The 17,951-nt window shown below is 38.3% G+C and overlaps 1 protein-coding gene across 1 annotated transcript in view; it reads right to left on the bottom strand.

Moving 5' to 3' along the window:
* Positions 1-17,951, bottom strand: part of slc22a23 (solute carrier family 22 member 23) — a 51,721-nt gene that overhangs the window by 15,997 nt on the left and 17,773 nt on the right. The window contains exons 2-3 of the mRNA XM_057333019.1: positions 16,345-16,448; positions 14,838-14,992 (exon numbers count right to left, since the gene is read on the bottom strand). Coding sequence (XP_057189002.1) covers positions 14,838-14,992; positions 16,345-16,448 — 259 coding nt within the window. The remainder of the gene's footprint in view (positions 1-14,837; positions 14,993-16,344; positions 16,449-17,951) is intronic.

Consider the following 17,951-nt stretch of genomic DNA (forward strand, 5'->3'; position numbering starts at 1 on the left):
ATACATTGCGACAATACGATTAACATTCTTATTTGCATATTTGCGGTGTCAACGGTCATGATTGGATAATTACTGCAGCGTCAAACTGACTGAATAAAAATAGTGCGTGGTCCCTTTAAATAACCGAATACCCTGTTGTTCCACATCCGGGGGGAAAAATGACGCCTCGCAAATCCTTTTTGGCTGTTTTAAGCCTCCTAAGACGTTACTTACTCAAATAAATAAAAAACTCAAAGGATTGTTTACACAGCGCACAGAGTTTCTGTGACCGTTGCTAAGCGTCTGGTCATATCATTCTACCCCCGCTTCGTTTCACACTGCACGCGTTGGCACCGCAATGCGGGGTTAACCCTGCTTCGGTTTCATAACCCTGGGTAAATGTGGGGATAACCCCGCTTCAAAATTACAAGTGTGAAACGTTCGTTTACCCGGGGTTAAAAGCGGGGTTTATCGCTTTATTGCTCCCTGAACTCTCTGTAAGTCGCTTTGGATAAAAGCGTCTGCTAAATGACTAAATGAAATGTAAATGTTTAGAATGAAGATAACCCGGGGTTAAGCGCAGTGTGAAAAGCCCTTATTAGTATTTTGGTGGAACATGGCCAACACTGAACATACTCATGGGACAAATTACGATACATGTGTCTAATTAAAAGCGTCAGGCCTGTCATCGGGCTAGCCTTCATTAGCATTCATAACGCAGAGCAGCACGACAGAGAGCAGGGGTGGCACAGCTTCATATTTTCACAATCAAACCCACAGAACATACAGCGTCTGACGTGGGCGAACAGCTTCGGGAGAGCACTTTTCAAGGTGACAGAGCTCAGACTGCACAATACTTCAACACAGCGACTGCGCGATCCTTCAGAAAAGTCTGGAATTTCAATGAGCAGCGCTTCCCACAGGGAGCTGAATAATGGGCTCCGTTCAGGGACACAGCTCAGGCTGAAATCACCAGCAAGGCAGCGACAAGAAAACACCCAATTCATTTCTCTGCCCGAAGATTAGCGGCCGTATTTAAAGCAGTATTTCGAAGTCTAAGACACTATTTCGAATTCATGTCATTGTATTAACAAAGTACATTACATTTACATTTATGCATTTGGAAGATGCTTTTATCCAAAGCGACTTACATTGCATGATACTATACATTTGTTTCTGAGGACGTGCAATCCCTGGGCTCGAACCCATGACCTTGGCGTTGCTAGCACCATGCTCTAACCACTGAGCCACAGGAAAGCACAGAATTCGTTTTAAAGGAAGATCGCAAAAGACACTTTTTCAACAACGACAAAACACAGATGGTTACATATATAAAAAAACATACAGCTGTGGAAAAAAATGAAAATGAAGAAACCATTCCAAATGTACATTTAACCATCATTTCTAGACGTATTGTGGTCATTCCAGTCCAGTGTGTGTTGTAATTTTACCTAAATCAAACCTCAGGAGTGACATAAAGTCACCAAACAGCAATGTGAAAGACTGACAGCATGACATTTTGAAATGGTCTCCTATTTTTTCCCGCGTCTGTATATAACGTTTTAAAGTCCCAGTGAAATTAAAAATGACAATTTTTAAAAAGCTTATCAATGTGGGTCATTTTGTTTTAAAATTCATGTAACCTTATAATCTTCGATTAAAATCAGAAAATTCACTTCCGCCTTCAAATGACTATCCATCTTAAATGACGTAAATGAGACCGCTTGGACGGAGCATCCGTTAACTCCTCCCCTTCAACTGTCAGTCCGCTGCCAGTTTCATTTCAAAATGCAAAGGAGGTTTTTACACATCCAATCAATTCGCAGGCAAAAACCCAAGCCCCGCCCACTAATTTTCTCCTTTGAAATTCCTTTTCACAATACGGAAGTAAAAACTACACATTTTTTGTAAAAAAAAATTTGTACACATACAAATAAAAAAGACTTGGTGTCTGTTTATAATGTACTGAAGTGCATCTGTGGTGACACCTGTGCGAACTGGAAAGGGAACTGACCCCAAACATCCACTAAACGCACAAGTTAACACGCTAAATTAACAGTGAAGTTTGCTTTTAAAAAGGGTCCAATTTCATTTTTTGCAGATGCCACTTGGTTTTGACATTTTGTTAGCTGACGCAACTAAATAAACACAATTACAGAGACGGGCTGATGTGTTTTGTTTTGACCGAATCTCTTAGTAGAGGAATGACCCACATATAAAACATTTGGCTCACTTGCTACTGAAATAAGAAATCGGCTGAATTAGAAGGAAACCAAAGATCTTTCAATTTATTTTTCAGAGTCAGACAGCAGAGATGTTTCCAGACTATAGTGTCTGTCTGTCTGTTTTCATGTCATATGACTACACTAAACACCTCAGTCCACTGTCTGCTGCTTAAACATTCCCAATACATCTCAAAAAGAGATGCATTGTTTTCTAAACAACAGACTGGTTTGACTGCTTGTTTACATATCAAAATAAAGCCGAAGAAACCAAAACCAGACATCCCAAAAGCTCCCTAAAGTCATTATTCACTTGACATCGTCACCGTGATATGAGCTGATAAGAGCATTTGACCAACAGGAATTTTAAAAAGCAGTGTGAAACAGACCTAAGCAAAATGGATGTTCTGTTTGTATCCTAAATAACAAGTTCAATACGTTCAGTATTCATTTCATTACGTTTGGCAACTTTCACATCAAAGCTTGTCGCAATGCATTATGGGAGTTCCCTATCAGCGTAAGAGAGTTTGAGAAAGACCCTTGAGCTCCACAGGTCCCCATAGCTCCTGCTCCTTAAAGTGTCAGATTGATCTTGCGTCCACGAGCATAAGATTGGGGTAGTTGGGTCAGAATTGTTGGTATTCTGCCGCATGCCAGAAGGGGGCGCTGTAAGGGATCAGGGTTGTTTGTGCATTTCTTTTTGGCCTGAGGCTGACATTATGACCTTCCTTGTCACATGAGTTGCTCATGGCATCCTGCCATGATGTCACATATTCAAATACATTCCATCCCGCCCGGCCCGTTGGCTTTATGTGTCACCCCCTCTCTAATCACACACACAAATACACACTCACCGACCTACCAAACACACGTCTCTCTGAACATTACGCGATACAAGGACAAATGCCCTTAAGCGTAACACACGGGAAGTGTGTTTTAACAACACATATGTGAAACTGTCTCATAATTCTCACAAAGAACAATCGTCAAACTTGGGTCTGTTTCCATCATACGACTTCAAAATATCGTGCACAAGTTTTAAAGGGGCTTTTATTTTTTATCAATAACATGAGAGTAAATGATAAGACCTCTGTTGTTCTCAAACTGACGGCACATGTAACAGATTCATGTTTTACTTATAATGTTTCAAGAGTGTTTCCGTGAAAACGGAAATCCGGAAGGAAAAGCTTAACAGGCGACACGTGGAGAGGAACACAGTTTCACACCTGTGCCTGCTGGTGAAGAGCAGGTGGTGTCGGTCAGTGCTGAGCTGGGGTCAAAGGTCACAGATAAACAGCAGCATGCAGCTCTGAAGAACACACACAGCACTACGACTGAACTTTACTCCAGTCAGTACAATAAACACTGATTGCAACATCTACTACAAGATTAGACAAGAGAAAGAAAGAAAGAAAGAAAGAAAGAAAGAAAGAAAGAAAGAAAGAAAGAAAGAAAGAAAGAAAGAAAGAAGGAAAGAAAGAAGGAAAGAAAGAAAGAAAGTCTTACGTTTTTGTACAAATCACAATGTACAGAATCATGTGAATAAGTCACCTCGTAAAATAGTTACGAACGAACGAACGAACGAACGAACGAAAGAAAGAAAGAAAGAAAGAAAGAAAGAAAGAAAGAAAGAAAGAAAGAAAGAAAGAAAGAAAGAAAGAAAGAAAGAAAGAAAGAAAGAACGAACGAACGAACGAACGAACGAACGAACGAACGAACGAAGGAAGGAAGGAAGGAAGGAAGGAAGGAAGGAAAGATAGAAAGAATGAAAAGAAAAAAGAAAAAGAAAGAAAGAAGGAAAGAAAGAAAGAAAGAAAGAAGGAATGAACGAACGAACGAACGAACGAAAGGGTATATTAAGTTTAGAAGTATTTTAGGAATAACAACCTGATATCACTGAAATTCGTAACTATTTTACGAGGTGACTTATTCACATGATTCTGTACATTGTGATTTGTACAAAAACGTAAGATTACCTGAAAAAAGCAATACTGAAGCCACTCCCACTCCTTAATTCACTGGCGCGAAAGCAAATCGTACTAAAATCTACAAATGAGATTCGTACGAATCTACAAATTGTAGGAATTCATACGAATTAGCCAAAATGAGCAGCATCGTAAAACAGTTAAGTTTTTGCCGTGAGATTGTGCTGGGAAGTATTTAAAACAAAGAACATAGAAAACATGAGCGGATGCATTTCAGTATCATTAAAGGTGTTCGTCTTCTAACATGACCTACAATAGCAATTTATTTCACCAATAAGTTACGACAGGTCATGCTAGAGTATGTTACAAATATATGCTGTGTCGCAATTCGCCTACTTATACTATTCCCTAAAAGTATATACTTTATGGAAAGTCTATAGATTTTAGTACGTAACTAAACGGCATGCACGCTCTGGGACTAATGTGGCTGTGTATCGTGATCATTACCAGTCAAAATACAGCTCTCTTTACGCTTTAGAACCTGAAGCAAAGATAGGCTGTTTTCACACATTAAGTATTTTTGACTCGGTCAAATTCCAACACAAAGTGCCATCATCGTGTGCAAGTTCTCATTTCTTTTCAGAAAACACATATCTTTAAATAAATTAAGGTTATCGACCATTACTGTGTGTCGTGAGTTTGTACATAGAATTTAAATAGACAAAAACACAAAAAATGGAAATAATTTTTTACCGATTTTTATTTAGAAATTCTTGAAAAACTAAAGAACGAAAGAATCTAGCACTTCAGAATTAAAACATATTCTATAGTACATGCATAAAAGTCTTTTTAGTGTCACTCATGTACATAGTTTTCATTCATGAGCCGTTTTTACCCCAGTTCTCCGGGTGAATCTTTTTTGCACTATTCACCCAAATGCGGTGGTGTCTGAAGCAGTTCCTGTCTACACATCACACACGTTTCATTGTCGAAATCATCCCAAGGGCCTCTTCTATTGTGTATCTCCTCTTTGCCATGTTTTGTTTGCTCATTTTATTAGAGCGCTCCACGAAAACAGAAGCTCCGTAACTACCTGTTCATATTCGTCCCCTGCAGCTCTCCACCAAAACAGCAGCGCTTGGCTGACAGAATGCAAGACATTACCGTAATATACCATATGTGTTCAAAAAGCACAGTTTGTCCACTTTTAGGAGCAATTTGAATATTTTTGATAGCACAAATGGTTGCAGAGTGATTTATTCTGGATGCGATTAACCGTTGAACAGCCCTTTTCATTCATAGCTTCTCATGTACTGTTTACTGTATTTTTGTAATATCTTTACTGAATTTATGTAATGTTTACTTACATTAATTAATTCAGTGACGCATCTCTTATTTAATTGCATTACTGCAGTGTAGCAACGCTAAACTCCGCCCTCTCATTGAGTTGTGGGTAAGATCAGCTGTTTAAGGCCCGATTCATATTTTGCGTCCTAAACCGCGCGGAAAACGCACGCACTAAGAAAAGTTGAACTATTTCCATTTCGATGCGGCGCTGACGCGCCTATTTGCATGCGCCTGCCGCGCATCTACATTTAAAATAACGAATATGCGCACGGAAAAGACGTGAAACGTGAATCGGGCCTAAGCGTTCATGGATCTACACAATATTTCAATTTCAAGATATCATACACAACACGCACACTGAGGTGAAAAGTTGGTGTTTACCATGTCATGTGTTTTAACATAGATGAAGCGCTGCCTTCATCACCCACGACCACAATCTTTTGTTTTATAAAACGTATTATGTAATGTAGGCCAATGCAAAATTATGTAAAGATTTAGCAAAACAGATTTTCAATTTCACTTTCTCATATAAACATCGTGTGGCTCGTACAGCCGTGATGACTAGAGAGATTCTCGGTGCTCTATTCTGAGCTCTCGGGCCTCCGAGTCCATAAAGACCTGAGCTCAATTATGCCTTTTCTGCTCCTGGGAAAGACTCGCTCACTAATGGCTCCACTGTGCCAAAGAGCCTTCAGCCAAAGGTCAACCACATGAACAATAGCAATTATTATGCACTTAAATCACTTTACGTCTCATAACCAGACCCAGAAAAAACCCTCTTCAGTTTCAGTGAAATTCTGCTAAATACTACACGTGTTTAACAATAAACATTTACAATAACCAAACATTGGAGAGCAAATAAATTACGACACAGAACTTATTACATTCAGTATTTCTTCATGGGAACAGAAAGTTAAATAAGAGTAGACTCACTTTAGTCAAGTACTGTTTTATTAAGTTAACGGAAAATTGACACAATTAAGATTTACCTGTGGATTAAGCTGTAAATGTATTAAAGAAACAGACCTTTTCTAAAGCATCGCCTATTATAATAGGTCTCTTTAAAATACTCGATTCTGATTTTCAAAATACTTTGCCAAGCTAAACTCCATATTCAACTCTTCAAAACCAATATCCTTCACTGTCTGTCCCACTTAAAGTTTTCTTGATATGATATGATATATGATCTTGAATTACTCTCGTGAGACTTGGAAATCTTACGTGGATAGAGTCCGCATCGATCCAGGAAGTCAAATATACATATCTAACACTGGGTTCACACCAAACGCGAATTAAGCTTTTGATGCGAGTGAATTACATACAAAGTCAATACAAAGACGACAAAGGCGAAATCGGGCGGTGCGATGTCAATCTCGTCTTCTGCGAAGTTTTCCCGTGAGTAATTAAGAGCGCAGAACGAGATTGTTCGCGTTTGTTGTGAACCCAGCATTATAGAGAAAATCGGCCGACTTTTATTGAAAATAATATTTTTTAATATATTTTTTACGATAGTTTAGGTCATCACAGAGGGCCCTGAGGGTTCGCTACTGATCTTCATGGATTCAATATTTATTTATCTATTCCATATTTATATTTACATTTCTATGAATGCATTTGGCGGAGATCTTTATCCGAAGAATCTTGCAGTCATTTAAGATGACTCAAACCCAACCTAACACAATGCTCCACCAACTGAGCTACTCGCTATACAAAGTGCAGACAGGTTGCAGCACATTTATTTCAGTAAAACCTTCTGACGTACTTCCACTGTTTGACAGATAAGATACGGCAAGCAGGACCTATCAAAGCATGTTCATACACGAACACGACCCGTCTCAAGATATCCCATTTCATCAAAGGAACAAAAGAGGTTGATAAAAAGCACTTTGGGTCTTAACTGATGCACCAGGCAGGCAGATGCAATTGAAATAAATGCAATCGTAAAGTCTATAGACCGCACAGGACACTATAGACTTTATTTTACTATAGAGTAAACTAGATTACTGAGTGAATCTCACTGAACTGAATATCACCTCTTTCTGTCATGTCCAGTTTATTTGAGATTCAAGTTAAAAAGGTTTGCAAATAACAGAAACTAGCACATTATCTACACAAATCTGCTTTAAAGGATATTTTGGCATACTAACAAACAAGCAAGCATTGGTTATTGTTCATAACCTCATGGATGGTAATGCAAATGATAATGACGTTATGAAAGGCAATGCATTGTTATTGAGCTGTATGTAAGACTCAAATATCATAACGCACATTCACTTTCATACATCACTCATCTGCAGGGTAGCGTAGCGTAGCTGTATCATAAATAATGTAAAGAGCAGATGCCAGTTGAGAAATTGTTTTGCCAAATGAGAATGTTTTCCCTGTCAGGCTTATAAATGCATCCTGTTGGAGTCATTTAATGAAAAAGGTGTGTTCTCTATTTGTGATGCAATCTGGGAAAACCCAACACATGGTGAACTTTTATGGCATTTCTGCTGGGTTCCAGCCCTTTCCAAAATGGTTTTTGTTTTGTTCATATAGACAAGATGTTATAGAATCATAATTTAACGAAAACCCAAATTTGACAAAAAAATTGACTTTCGACTTTCGATTTTTTAGATTCCTGAAAATGTCCTAGTGTGAAATCCGCCGGGTTTTCCCAGACCGTATCGATTTTAAACATGCAGACAAATTTATTTTTACATTTTTATGTAGCTAAATTGATTCCTCTTCAAGAATTTACCAATATCTATATTTAATTATTCGTTTTTTATTAAAGAAAATCATGGTAACAAGTTTGCAGTTAAATAAAAAAATGTTGTTGTATTGATGAAACAGTTCATGTAAAAAATGACGCTAGCAGTGTTGACACAGAACTCTAGAGCCTATAAAATGCTATATTTCAATACAGCTAAATTTGATTAAAATATAGCATGGACTGCATCCTCGTAACAATAAAAAGAAATAAATGAAACATTTTGCTGATCTATTTACGAAAACATCTATGAAAACATGTTGTCGTTTTTATTTATTTCATTTTTAAATGTTACATATATAAGTAAATCTTAAAACTTCAAACTTTTGTGTAGTGTTAAAAAAATAAAGCAGGAAGTTGAACCAACGTTGTTGTTTACGTCATCTGAAGTGGTCTATAGACGGTTTCAAAGCGACAACATAAAAAACGTTACTGCGCATGCACTCATGCATGGACCGCCCTTAACTTCCGGTACACATTCAACTCAACTCAACTCAACTTTATTTATATAGCGCTTTTACAATTTTCATTGTTACAAAGCAGCTGTACATGAGACACATTGACTACAAGCAAAACAATCAAGTTGTACCTGCAAAAACAAGAAAAGGTTGAAAACACAGAAGACAGACACACCCACACACAAAACACTCCACACACACAACACGCACACACACCAACACACACAGACACAGAGACACACACACACACACACACACACACACACACACGTACGTACACAGACAAGTACGCACACACACACACGCTCAGTGAGAGCACACATTTAGGATAAAGGAGAGAGAAGCACAGGTCAAATATAACAGATAATAAATTCCTATATGCAATATTAATTAAGTAAAACTTTAAGATTCTAAAGCAGCCCCCCCGGTCAGGCAGATAGTGCAAAAACAGTATGCAAACGGTGGCGAGGAACCCAAAACTCTAATCGAGAAAAAAAACCTCAGGAGAACCCAGGCCCAACCAGGGGATTCCAGTTCCCCTCTGGCAAAAGCTGCTGCCTCTGCACAAGCTCCAGAGAACTTGCACAACAAGGCTAAATAAAATAAATAAACTTAATAATAAAATAAATTATAGTTTAAGATTATCATTAATAATCTAATAGCATTTGAAATTTTGTGGTGAAGACATGTCAAGAGACCGCGTCCTTCTTTATCCAGCTCTATCATCTCAGCTCTTGTCAGGTCCCCACTTCCCATTCTCCGCTCTACCATCAGGTCAGGCCATGAACTGCATCCTGCTCGCTGTGGTAACCTTGGAACAATGAGACAAGACTGGCTGAGAGTAGAGTACTGTTCTGTACTCTTTGATGCAACAAGTACATCAGTTGTGTTTTTGGTTCCGGTTGATCTAACTAATGCAGCCTAAACCCTCTGAAGATTTATATTATGGAAGAGTAGTGTATGCAAGATTAAAAAGATGCGTCTTTAGTCTAGATTTAAACTGACAGAGTGTGTCTGCCTCCCGGACAGTGCAGGGAAGACTATTCCAAAGTTTAGGCGCTAGATAGGAAAAGGATCTACCACCTGCACTTGATTTTGAAATTCTAGGTATTACCAACTGACAGGACGCCTGAGAGCGTAATGCACGTGAAGGACTGTAATACAAAAGGAGTTCATTCAAGTACTGAGGAGCTAAACCATGTAAGGCTTTATAGGTAATAAGCAAGATTTTAAAGTTAACGCGATGCTTTATAGGTAACCAGTGCAAGACATTCATAAACAATAGAGCGCCTGTAGATTATTTCTGATGACAATCAAAAGAAACCGAGAAGAAACGTTACTTAGCTAAACTTGCCTCTCTAATATTTAGGATGCGATACCAAGCTCAACCGCTAGATGTCAGTGTACCATACGCTTTCTTTAAATGCGACAAAACTACACGACCCATTCAACTAATTATTTAATAAAATTAACACAACAAAATTCAACAAATCATTTACTTAATGCAACTAGTATACAATAAAATAAAAACATAAATTAATGATAACATTAATTAATGAACTATTATTAGACACTTACTGCAGTTCTTGCGCGCACGTCTGATGAAACGGTCTATAGTGGTGTGCATAAGCTGTTCATTACTAACGTTTTATATATCATTTCTATAAAGACCATTAATAGTCTGAAACAATACCAGTGGAATACTTTTATCTTCATGACTCAGGCTCCTTCAGACAACAGATTTCTTACAAACGCACACACACGTGTGTATAACGTGAGTCAGCAGTCACACTAGCTCTTGCGAAACACACCGGCCGGGAGCTTGTGTGCGACTCAGCAACAAAGAGACAAAGATCTTGCTGAATTCTTCTTTTCTCCCGGTGGATCTGCGCTGATCTTCTGATGCGGAGCGCACGCATGTTCTGCTCACAGTGATGGATGTGAATCTTCATGATTTCACCCAGCAGCGCTTTGACACACAATATGCGTCTCAACCCGTCTAAGCAGATCTGCACACACAGACACTGAGCATGTCAAGAATTGGGTCAATATAGACTGTTGCAGGTATAAATGTGATGAGTATCTAGAGCGGTCTTCTCTTGACTCATAACAGTCGCTCTGACACACATGACACACAAACTGCTGACCTGTCAGGCTTGGAAATGATTTGTCAAGCATTGATCACAAGACTGCCATCATTGAAGAGTTTTGTCAACATTGGGTCACCACAACCAAAACCTCCCTCCATCAGCCACAATGAACAGAAATGCTTTATAACCCAATGATCAGTTTTCATCTTAACAAATATTAAGAGCTTGTTTTCTGATTGGGTTTATTGAAAAATGGCCAAGAACGGTGGGACGAACACCCAACAATGGCACTGCTACCAAAAAAGAGAGCAGTGTTCCAGACATTAAAGGATTCTGAAGGAAATCTGATGCCAAACTCTTCCAGAGTTTGCACTTTTCCATCTTTCTGATATAGATATAGATATGTGTCTACAGTTTCCATGTACACTTACGTTTATTCATTTATCAGACACTTAAATTTTTTTTTACAAATTAAAGCGCATTTAACATTTTGTGTTTCCAGGCATTAAAACTGACATCTTGGCTCTTCATTTAAACATATTATTATAGATGATTTATAAAAAATGTTGTACAGAATGCGTGTTGTGTACTCTGAGCAAACTGAAGCTCGGCATTGAAAAGAATTTAAGGAGGCTTGGCAAAAATAACACATGCACCAGATCAAGGCCGAGGAGAATGACTACTGCAGGCAAAAACAGGATTACCCAAATATTAATACCCCAGATGAAATTGTAGTCAATCTATGTTTTGCTTCTTGTGAGCTTTTTGTTTTTCTATTTATCGCTGCTGACCTTCTGAAACCTTGTATCTCCATATTTCGTGATTTTTATTTTTTCCATAAATCATCATTATTATTAGGTCACGCTTTATGTTTGTCACTGGGCTTTGCGAATATATCTAAGCATGTATTAAAAAGTGCTTTTCAACTTTGACAACACAATATTGAATCATTTAACAAGCACAGTGTTTTTGCCATTTCTTGAAAAACAGTGAATTTGGACATTCAAGGTTTCGGAAGGACAGCACCGATATGCATCTTTTGTATATTAAAATAAACCCCGTATGACGTACTAGTCAGCCTGTTTCACAAAATAATTTTGTCTTTGACCAAGAGTGTCCAGATTGGCCTTCGCTGTATATTGCAAGTTCATTGAGTACCTAAACAGCATATTTCAGACTTCTCTAGAGGTGCCAAGAGGCTCTCCAGAGGATTTCATCTGCGGGGCATCTGAGAAACATCAAAAGATACACTTTAAAAAAATTCTGTAAAAAAATGAAATTTTCTGTCAGTTGGATTCACAGAAATATATCGTAAAATAATATTTTTTCCTGTAAAATGAAAGGATATAAGGATATCTAATAAATTGTTGTCCCCCGTTCTGTAATTTGACAGTTTTTGACCGTAAAAAAAATCTTGTTAAAAACAGAAATTCTGGGGCGCCAGAAATAAACTGTAAAATAAAGTTTTATTACACGTTTTCCAGTTTTTCTTGTAAATTTGCTCTTTTTCTGTAATTTTACAGTTTTTGACCGTATTTCAAAAATACTGTAAATAAAAATCTGTAAAAAAACAGTAAAACTATATATTTTTTATAATTTACATAGAAAATCTATTTTATTACGTTTTTTTACAGTGTATCAATAATAGGACGTAAAATAGATAGATAGATAAATAAATAAATATCCCTCAATATTAATCAATATTCATCTTGAATGTCGTCTTGATAATTCTGCTCCTCCCTCATATTTATTTGTATATTTGCACTGAAGTAATCCAGAAGCGACTGGAATGATCGGATTATGTTTCTGGTGCCTTGTGAGATTTGGATTAGGTTACTGGTTTCATTTTATTTAAGGGACAGTTCAGCTCAAAATAAAATGTCTGTCTTCATTTATTTAGTCAAGTCATCAGGCGTTCCCATTCCCGAACCCAAGAAACTGACCAACACAACATAGAGTCACAGTATTGCACATTACAGTGCTTTTCTGATAAATCAATCTACAGCTGCCTGATTTAACTAGGAGACCAGTAAGTATTTTTAATGCAAAACAACACACCTCATCATTCATTTTCAAATGAGAGTGACAAACCACAGGCTTCCTACTGTATTCATGCAACCATGTCCGTCTGATGCTCCCGGCTAAGTCTATTTTTGAGAGTGCGTAGGCTTTTCAAGGTAGACGGGGGTGAAGTAAATGAGTATGACAAGGACACAGAGAGTCCCAACACGCCGTCAGGCAATTACAGCATGCGGTGATGCTTTTAGGGGTCCATCAGGCAGTCAGACGGGTCCATCGGTCGCAAAGCCCATTAATGGCAGCAGCCATGCGAAGAGGATTATCACTCATCAGAAAATGTCTTCACTGTTGCTCTATGGATGATCCATAAGAATGGCTGTAACCAACCGAGAAGTCATCGCAACCAGCCTGTGAGAGTACAAGATCTTTTTATCGCTGCTGCGTTCCAAAACCTTGTATCTCCATATTTTGTGTTTTTTTTTGCCACAAATCATTATTGTCAGTCACCATTTATCTTTTTTCACTGGGTTTTGCAAATATCTAACCAATAAACAGTATTAAAAAGCGCTTGCTTTGACTACACAGCATCTTGTCATTTAAAAAGTACAGTGATTACCATTTCATGAAAAAGAGCAAATATGATTTATTCCACGTTTACTTATTTGCCTGAAAACAACCGCAAATTAATACCGCAATCTGTAACTTATATCACAACCTTTGTTTAAAATATAACATTTTAAGTCAAGTCAAATTACGTCACACTGACATTTCGTATGAAACCGTATCCGACACCACAGCCTTGTAATGCACCTTATGATGTATTGTGATGTCTTATGGATAATTGTAACTACAGTTAATACATTATAACACTTATCAACTCATCGTTAATACATTTAACATTTAACACTATACTTTACGTATAGTGTTACCAAATTTTCATCCAAAAATAATAAGTCTGGCAACACTTACGAGCTGCATGTTGTTCCAACCTCATATATCTGCTTTCACTTTATGGAAAAATAGCTGGACATATAATAAAAAAAGAGTAAATGATGACCAAACTATTTTTGAGTCAACTTTTCTATCTTTAAAAGATTCAATCGGCTGCCATTAGAAAAAAAACCAATACAATCTTCACCAGAACGAGAGAGCCGGCATAATTAAAGGGCAGTTCATCCAAAAATGACAAACCTGTCATCATTTACTCACCCTCGGGTTGTTTCAAACCAGTATAAATGTCTTTGTTCCAATGAACACAGAGAAAGACATTTGGAAGAATGTCAGTTCTGGGACATCATCCACTACCAAAGTAGGAAAACAATATTGTATTATTGATCTGTTGAACACATAATGAGATATTTTGAAGAATTTAGAAAAACAAGAGTTCTCGGGCAACTTTGACTACCATTTCATTCTTATTACCATGGTAGTCAATGATGTCCCAGAACTGAAAATGACTATCATTCTTCCAAATATCTTTCTTTGTGTTCATCGGAACAAAGTTTAACCACAGTCCAGAAAGACAATAAAACCAACATCTGCCATGTCTGTGGAGCAGTGATGACTTCCAATAAAGAGCCATTCTGAGAAATGCCACCAGGACAGAAAACCATCAATCACACTTTCAAAACAGCCAAAGCCCGCTGGGATATTTCCAGAGCGAGACACACCTGCTCTTATTCCGTCCACAAACCCAGCGTTATGCACACATAACACCCTGACCCTCATTTTCAGTTCCAAAACACAACCCGTATTATGAGAACCTCTCGGGCCACTGTAGCACCTGTGGCCACAGCATCACGTCTCAGAGTTAAAAGTACATTCAGTATATTCTGACTTGCCTCATATACTTGCGCTACATCGAGCGAAACAAGAAAAAGGCAGACTCATCATCCCCGTAACAGACCACACCAATAAATCTCACTTGTGTTTCGCCAACACACATGGGACGTGATGGTTTAAAGCATTGCCCTTCCAACGGACGGTCTTCTGCTGTGTGGCCCTCGACTGCATTTAAGTGTCACATTCCAGCGAGTACTCACTCAGAGCGTACAGCGACAGCGTGATTCCTGCTAAGCAAAAGCCTTCAAAGAAGCGCAGGGTGCTGAACATCGGGACGTTGGCGGAGAAGGCCACCGTCATGCCGAACACAAGCATGAAGAAGACGGAGAGGATCAGGACCGGGTGACGGCCAAACCTGAATGTTTGAATAGAAATGGAAGGGTCAGTAACACAAATATAATGTTAGATTTTCAACCACATTTTCAATATACAATATGATTACCATAATATGACCTGGCAGGTTTTGCTTCAAGGCCCACATTTTCAAGTGGCAAACCAACAAACAGAATGCAATTTATCTGACAGAACATGCACAAACAGTGTACTTACCCTTCAAACTACATGTACTTAATATGGGTTAGGAAGCTATATATTACGCTTTATAGGTGATAAGCCTATTTATTTTGCTACTTAAGGCCACACGATGAAAAACGGAAAAGTTTTTCCTTTGTGTTTTTGAAAAGTTTCACGTACACGTGACAGCGTTATCAAAACGGTCTGAATCTACACGGATCCAGGAAAACGGATAAAAACACTGTAGTATGCACGCCAGGCCAGTGAGTGGCGATGTTGTTGTGTAAAGAAACAGGACGTTCCTTGGCACAAACACAAGCACAGTTATAAGCCAAAAGTGCTTTTTAATACTGTTGTTCGATGTATACTATATGTGTGTTTAAAGTCTTGTAAATAGTGTTTCTCCGCTGGTCTTATTGGTGCAGCAAATCCACATTTTGCTGGATAAACATTAATACATAGTCCAGCAGCGAGAGCTCACAGTACGGGAAGCCGCCATATTGTTTTGGCTTTACTCTGAGCGCGTAATACGCATGTGCGTGATGTCATTGTTTTCAGAAAGTTCCGTCTTGCAGTTTACATGGAAACGAAAACAGCGGCGTTTTATTCTCAAATGTTTTCGTTGTGAGGCCCCCTTTGTGTAGGGTGCATCACTTTGCGCCCCCCCAAATAAAGACTTGAATTTTAAACTTAGCATTTTAATTCAACCAAAAACATATTCAGTTATACAATGCTAGAACATCAATTCTTTTGGTTGGTGGTCTTATTTGTCTGATGTTTGATTACATAAAATGTATGATACATTGCTGTGTTTCATAAAATGCCACAAAATCTGTGGCCCCCCGGACCTATCTTTAGGCCCCCCAGCTTGAAAACCACTGGGTTACTCTTTATTTCAAGTGTCTTGTGTTACAGTATACTTATACTGTATATTTACAGTAGGTACTGAGTAATAATAATTAACTACACGTATTTACTATAGGGTTAAGGCGTGGTGGTTTAAGGCTAGTTACATGTAACTATGCAACATTTATAGTAAATACTATAGTACAAACATGTAACAGTCCTATTCTTGGCTCGCCATGCACTAATACTCAGAGTTGCCTTCATTGTTTCTCTCTTTCTATTTCAAAGAAACTTTATTTTGATGTAAATTATAGGAATGTAAGACATTACGAGACATACAGCACTCACCAGTCTGCCAGCACTCCCAACACCAAGTATCCAAAGATGGAGCCCACCAGCAGGGAGAATTTGGCTATATGAACAATCCAGGCCGAGTCACATACCAGGTTCCACTGTGGGGACAGAAAGAGTTTATCCCGTTACTTTAATCATCATTTTACTTATTTAGTTCTTATAACATTCATTCAGTGTGTGTCAACGTATTGTGAGCGCTAGCCGGAGAACAATGACGTAATCAATGCCAGCGTCATGAGAGATGCGCTGAAGAAATGTTTAATTTTGAAATACTTTATTGAACAAGATTCGTTTGATTTTGCGTTTCTTATTGATTATCGACCAAAAGAAACAATTCTGAAATCACATTTTAAGATCCATGCAATGAATCGGCAGGAATTGTAATCGATGCATCGAGAACACGAGCGAATCGTGACACTCCTAGTAAGCATTCATCATTTTAAACCCTAATATTGTCAAAAAGTACTAGGCCTATGCGTGTCTTTATTTTGTTTCTGATGATTAAAAATGGTTTGCAAACTTTTCTTTTACGACATGATGATTTTGACCTATACAATTGTGTGTCAAACAACAAATCAAGACCATCTGCAATAAATACAGACAAAAGATTCCAAAGCTTTACAGCATTTCCCCTTTTTTATCTGAAACCAACTGGCGACTAAAGCCTGTGAAATCAGCACATCTTACTTCCACACACCAAGACAAAAGTCTCAATATCAGCAGAATTAACAAACATGCATTAGGAACAAGGAACTACAATTGCTGTGCTAATACCAATCCGTTTGCTCTTGCTATCTGTTATTGCAAAATAATGTTTCCTAAACATGATATGCTTCCAAAACAACCAAAGATGAAGACAGGTTACATATCAAAGAAACCCAACAAAAAAAGTTTGGTTTGCGGATCAAAACTGAATTCTTATCAAGGTAAACTAGGATCAGTCTTTCATGTCCTCTAGTGTTTCCCCTGCATGCCACAGACACATAATGAAACTTCCACAGGATCTTATTTCCTCATAATTCAGCCACACCCATCACGTGTTTCACCTGCCATTCACCTCGATGTCACCTGGCAACCGCGCAGACAAACATCAGCCAGTCACACAGAAACCGCCGGTAATCTAACAACTTTAAAACATCATGGCTGTACCAGCTCGCACCGCTACACAAGACCACTTAGATCGAAAACAACATATAAAATAAATGTACAGACTTATACAATGTATTAGCAGAAGGTTTGTGCTGGTTTAAGCTGGTCCTTAGCTGGTCAAACCATCATCAAAACATACCTAACCCAGCAGGGTTTTTTGTAACAAAGACAATTCTTCGATACGTTAGATTAATTTACAGTTAGTTACAGGTTTACTCTAATCTTACTGACCGAGCAACATTCCAACAGCGCTGACATTCACTATAGCAACTATGCGAGCGATGCAACCCTGTTACATACAACCCTGTTATCCACTCATACTACACTGTTATTTTATTACAACATAATTAGAAACAAGAGAGAGAGAGAGAGAGAGAGGGAGAGGGAGAGGGAGAGAGAGAGGGAGAGGGAGAGGGAGAGGGAGAGAGAGAGGGAGAGAGAGAGAGAGAGAG

The sequence above is a fragment of the Triplophysa rosa genome, linkage group LG5, assembly GCF_024868665.1.
Source record: "Triplophysa rosa linkage group LG5, Trosa_1v2, whole genome shotgun sequence".
Classification (NCBI taxonomy): Eukaryota; Metazoa; Chordata; class Actinopteri; order Cypriniformes; family Nemacheilidae; genus Triplophysa; species Triplophysa rosa.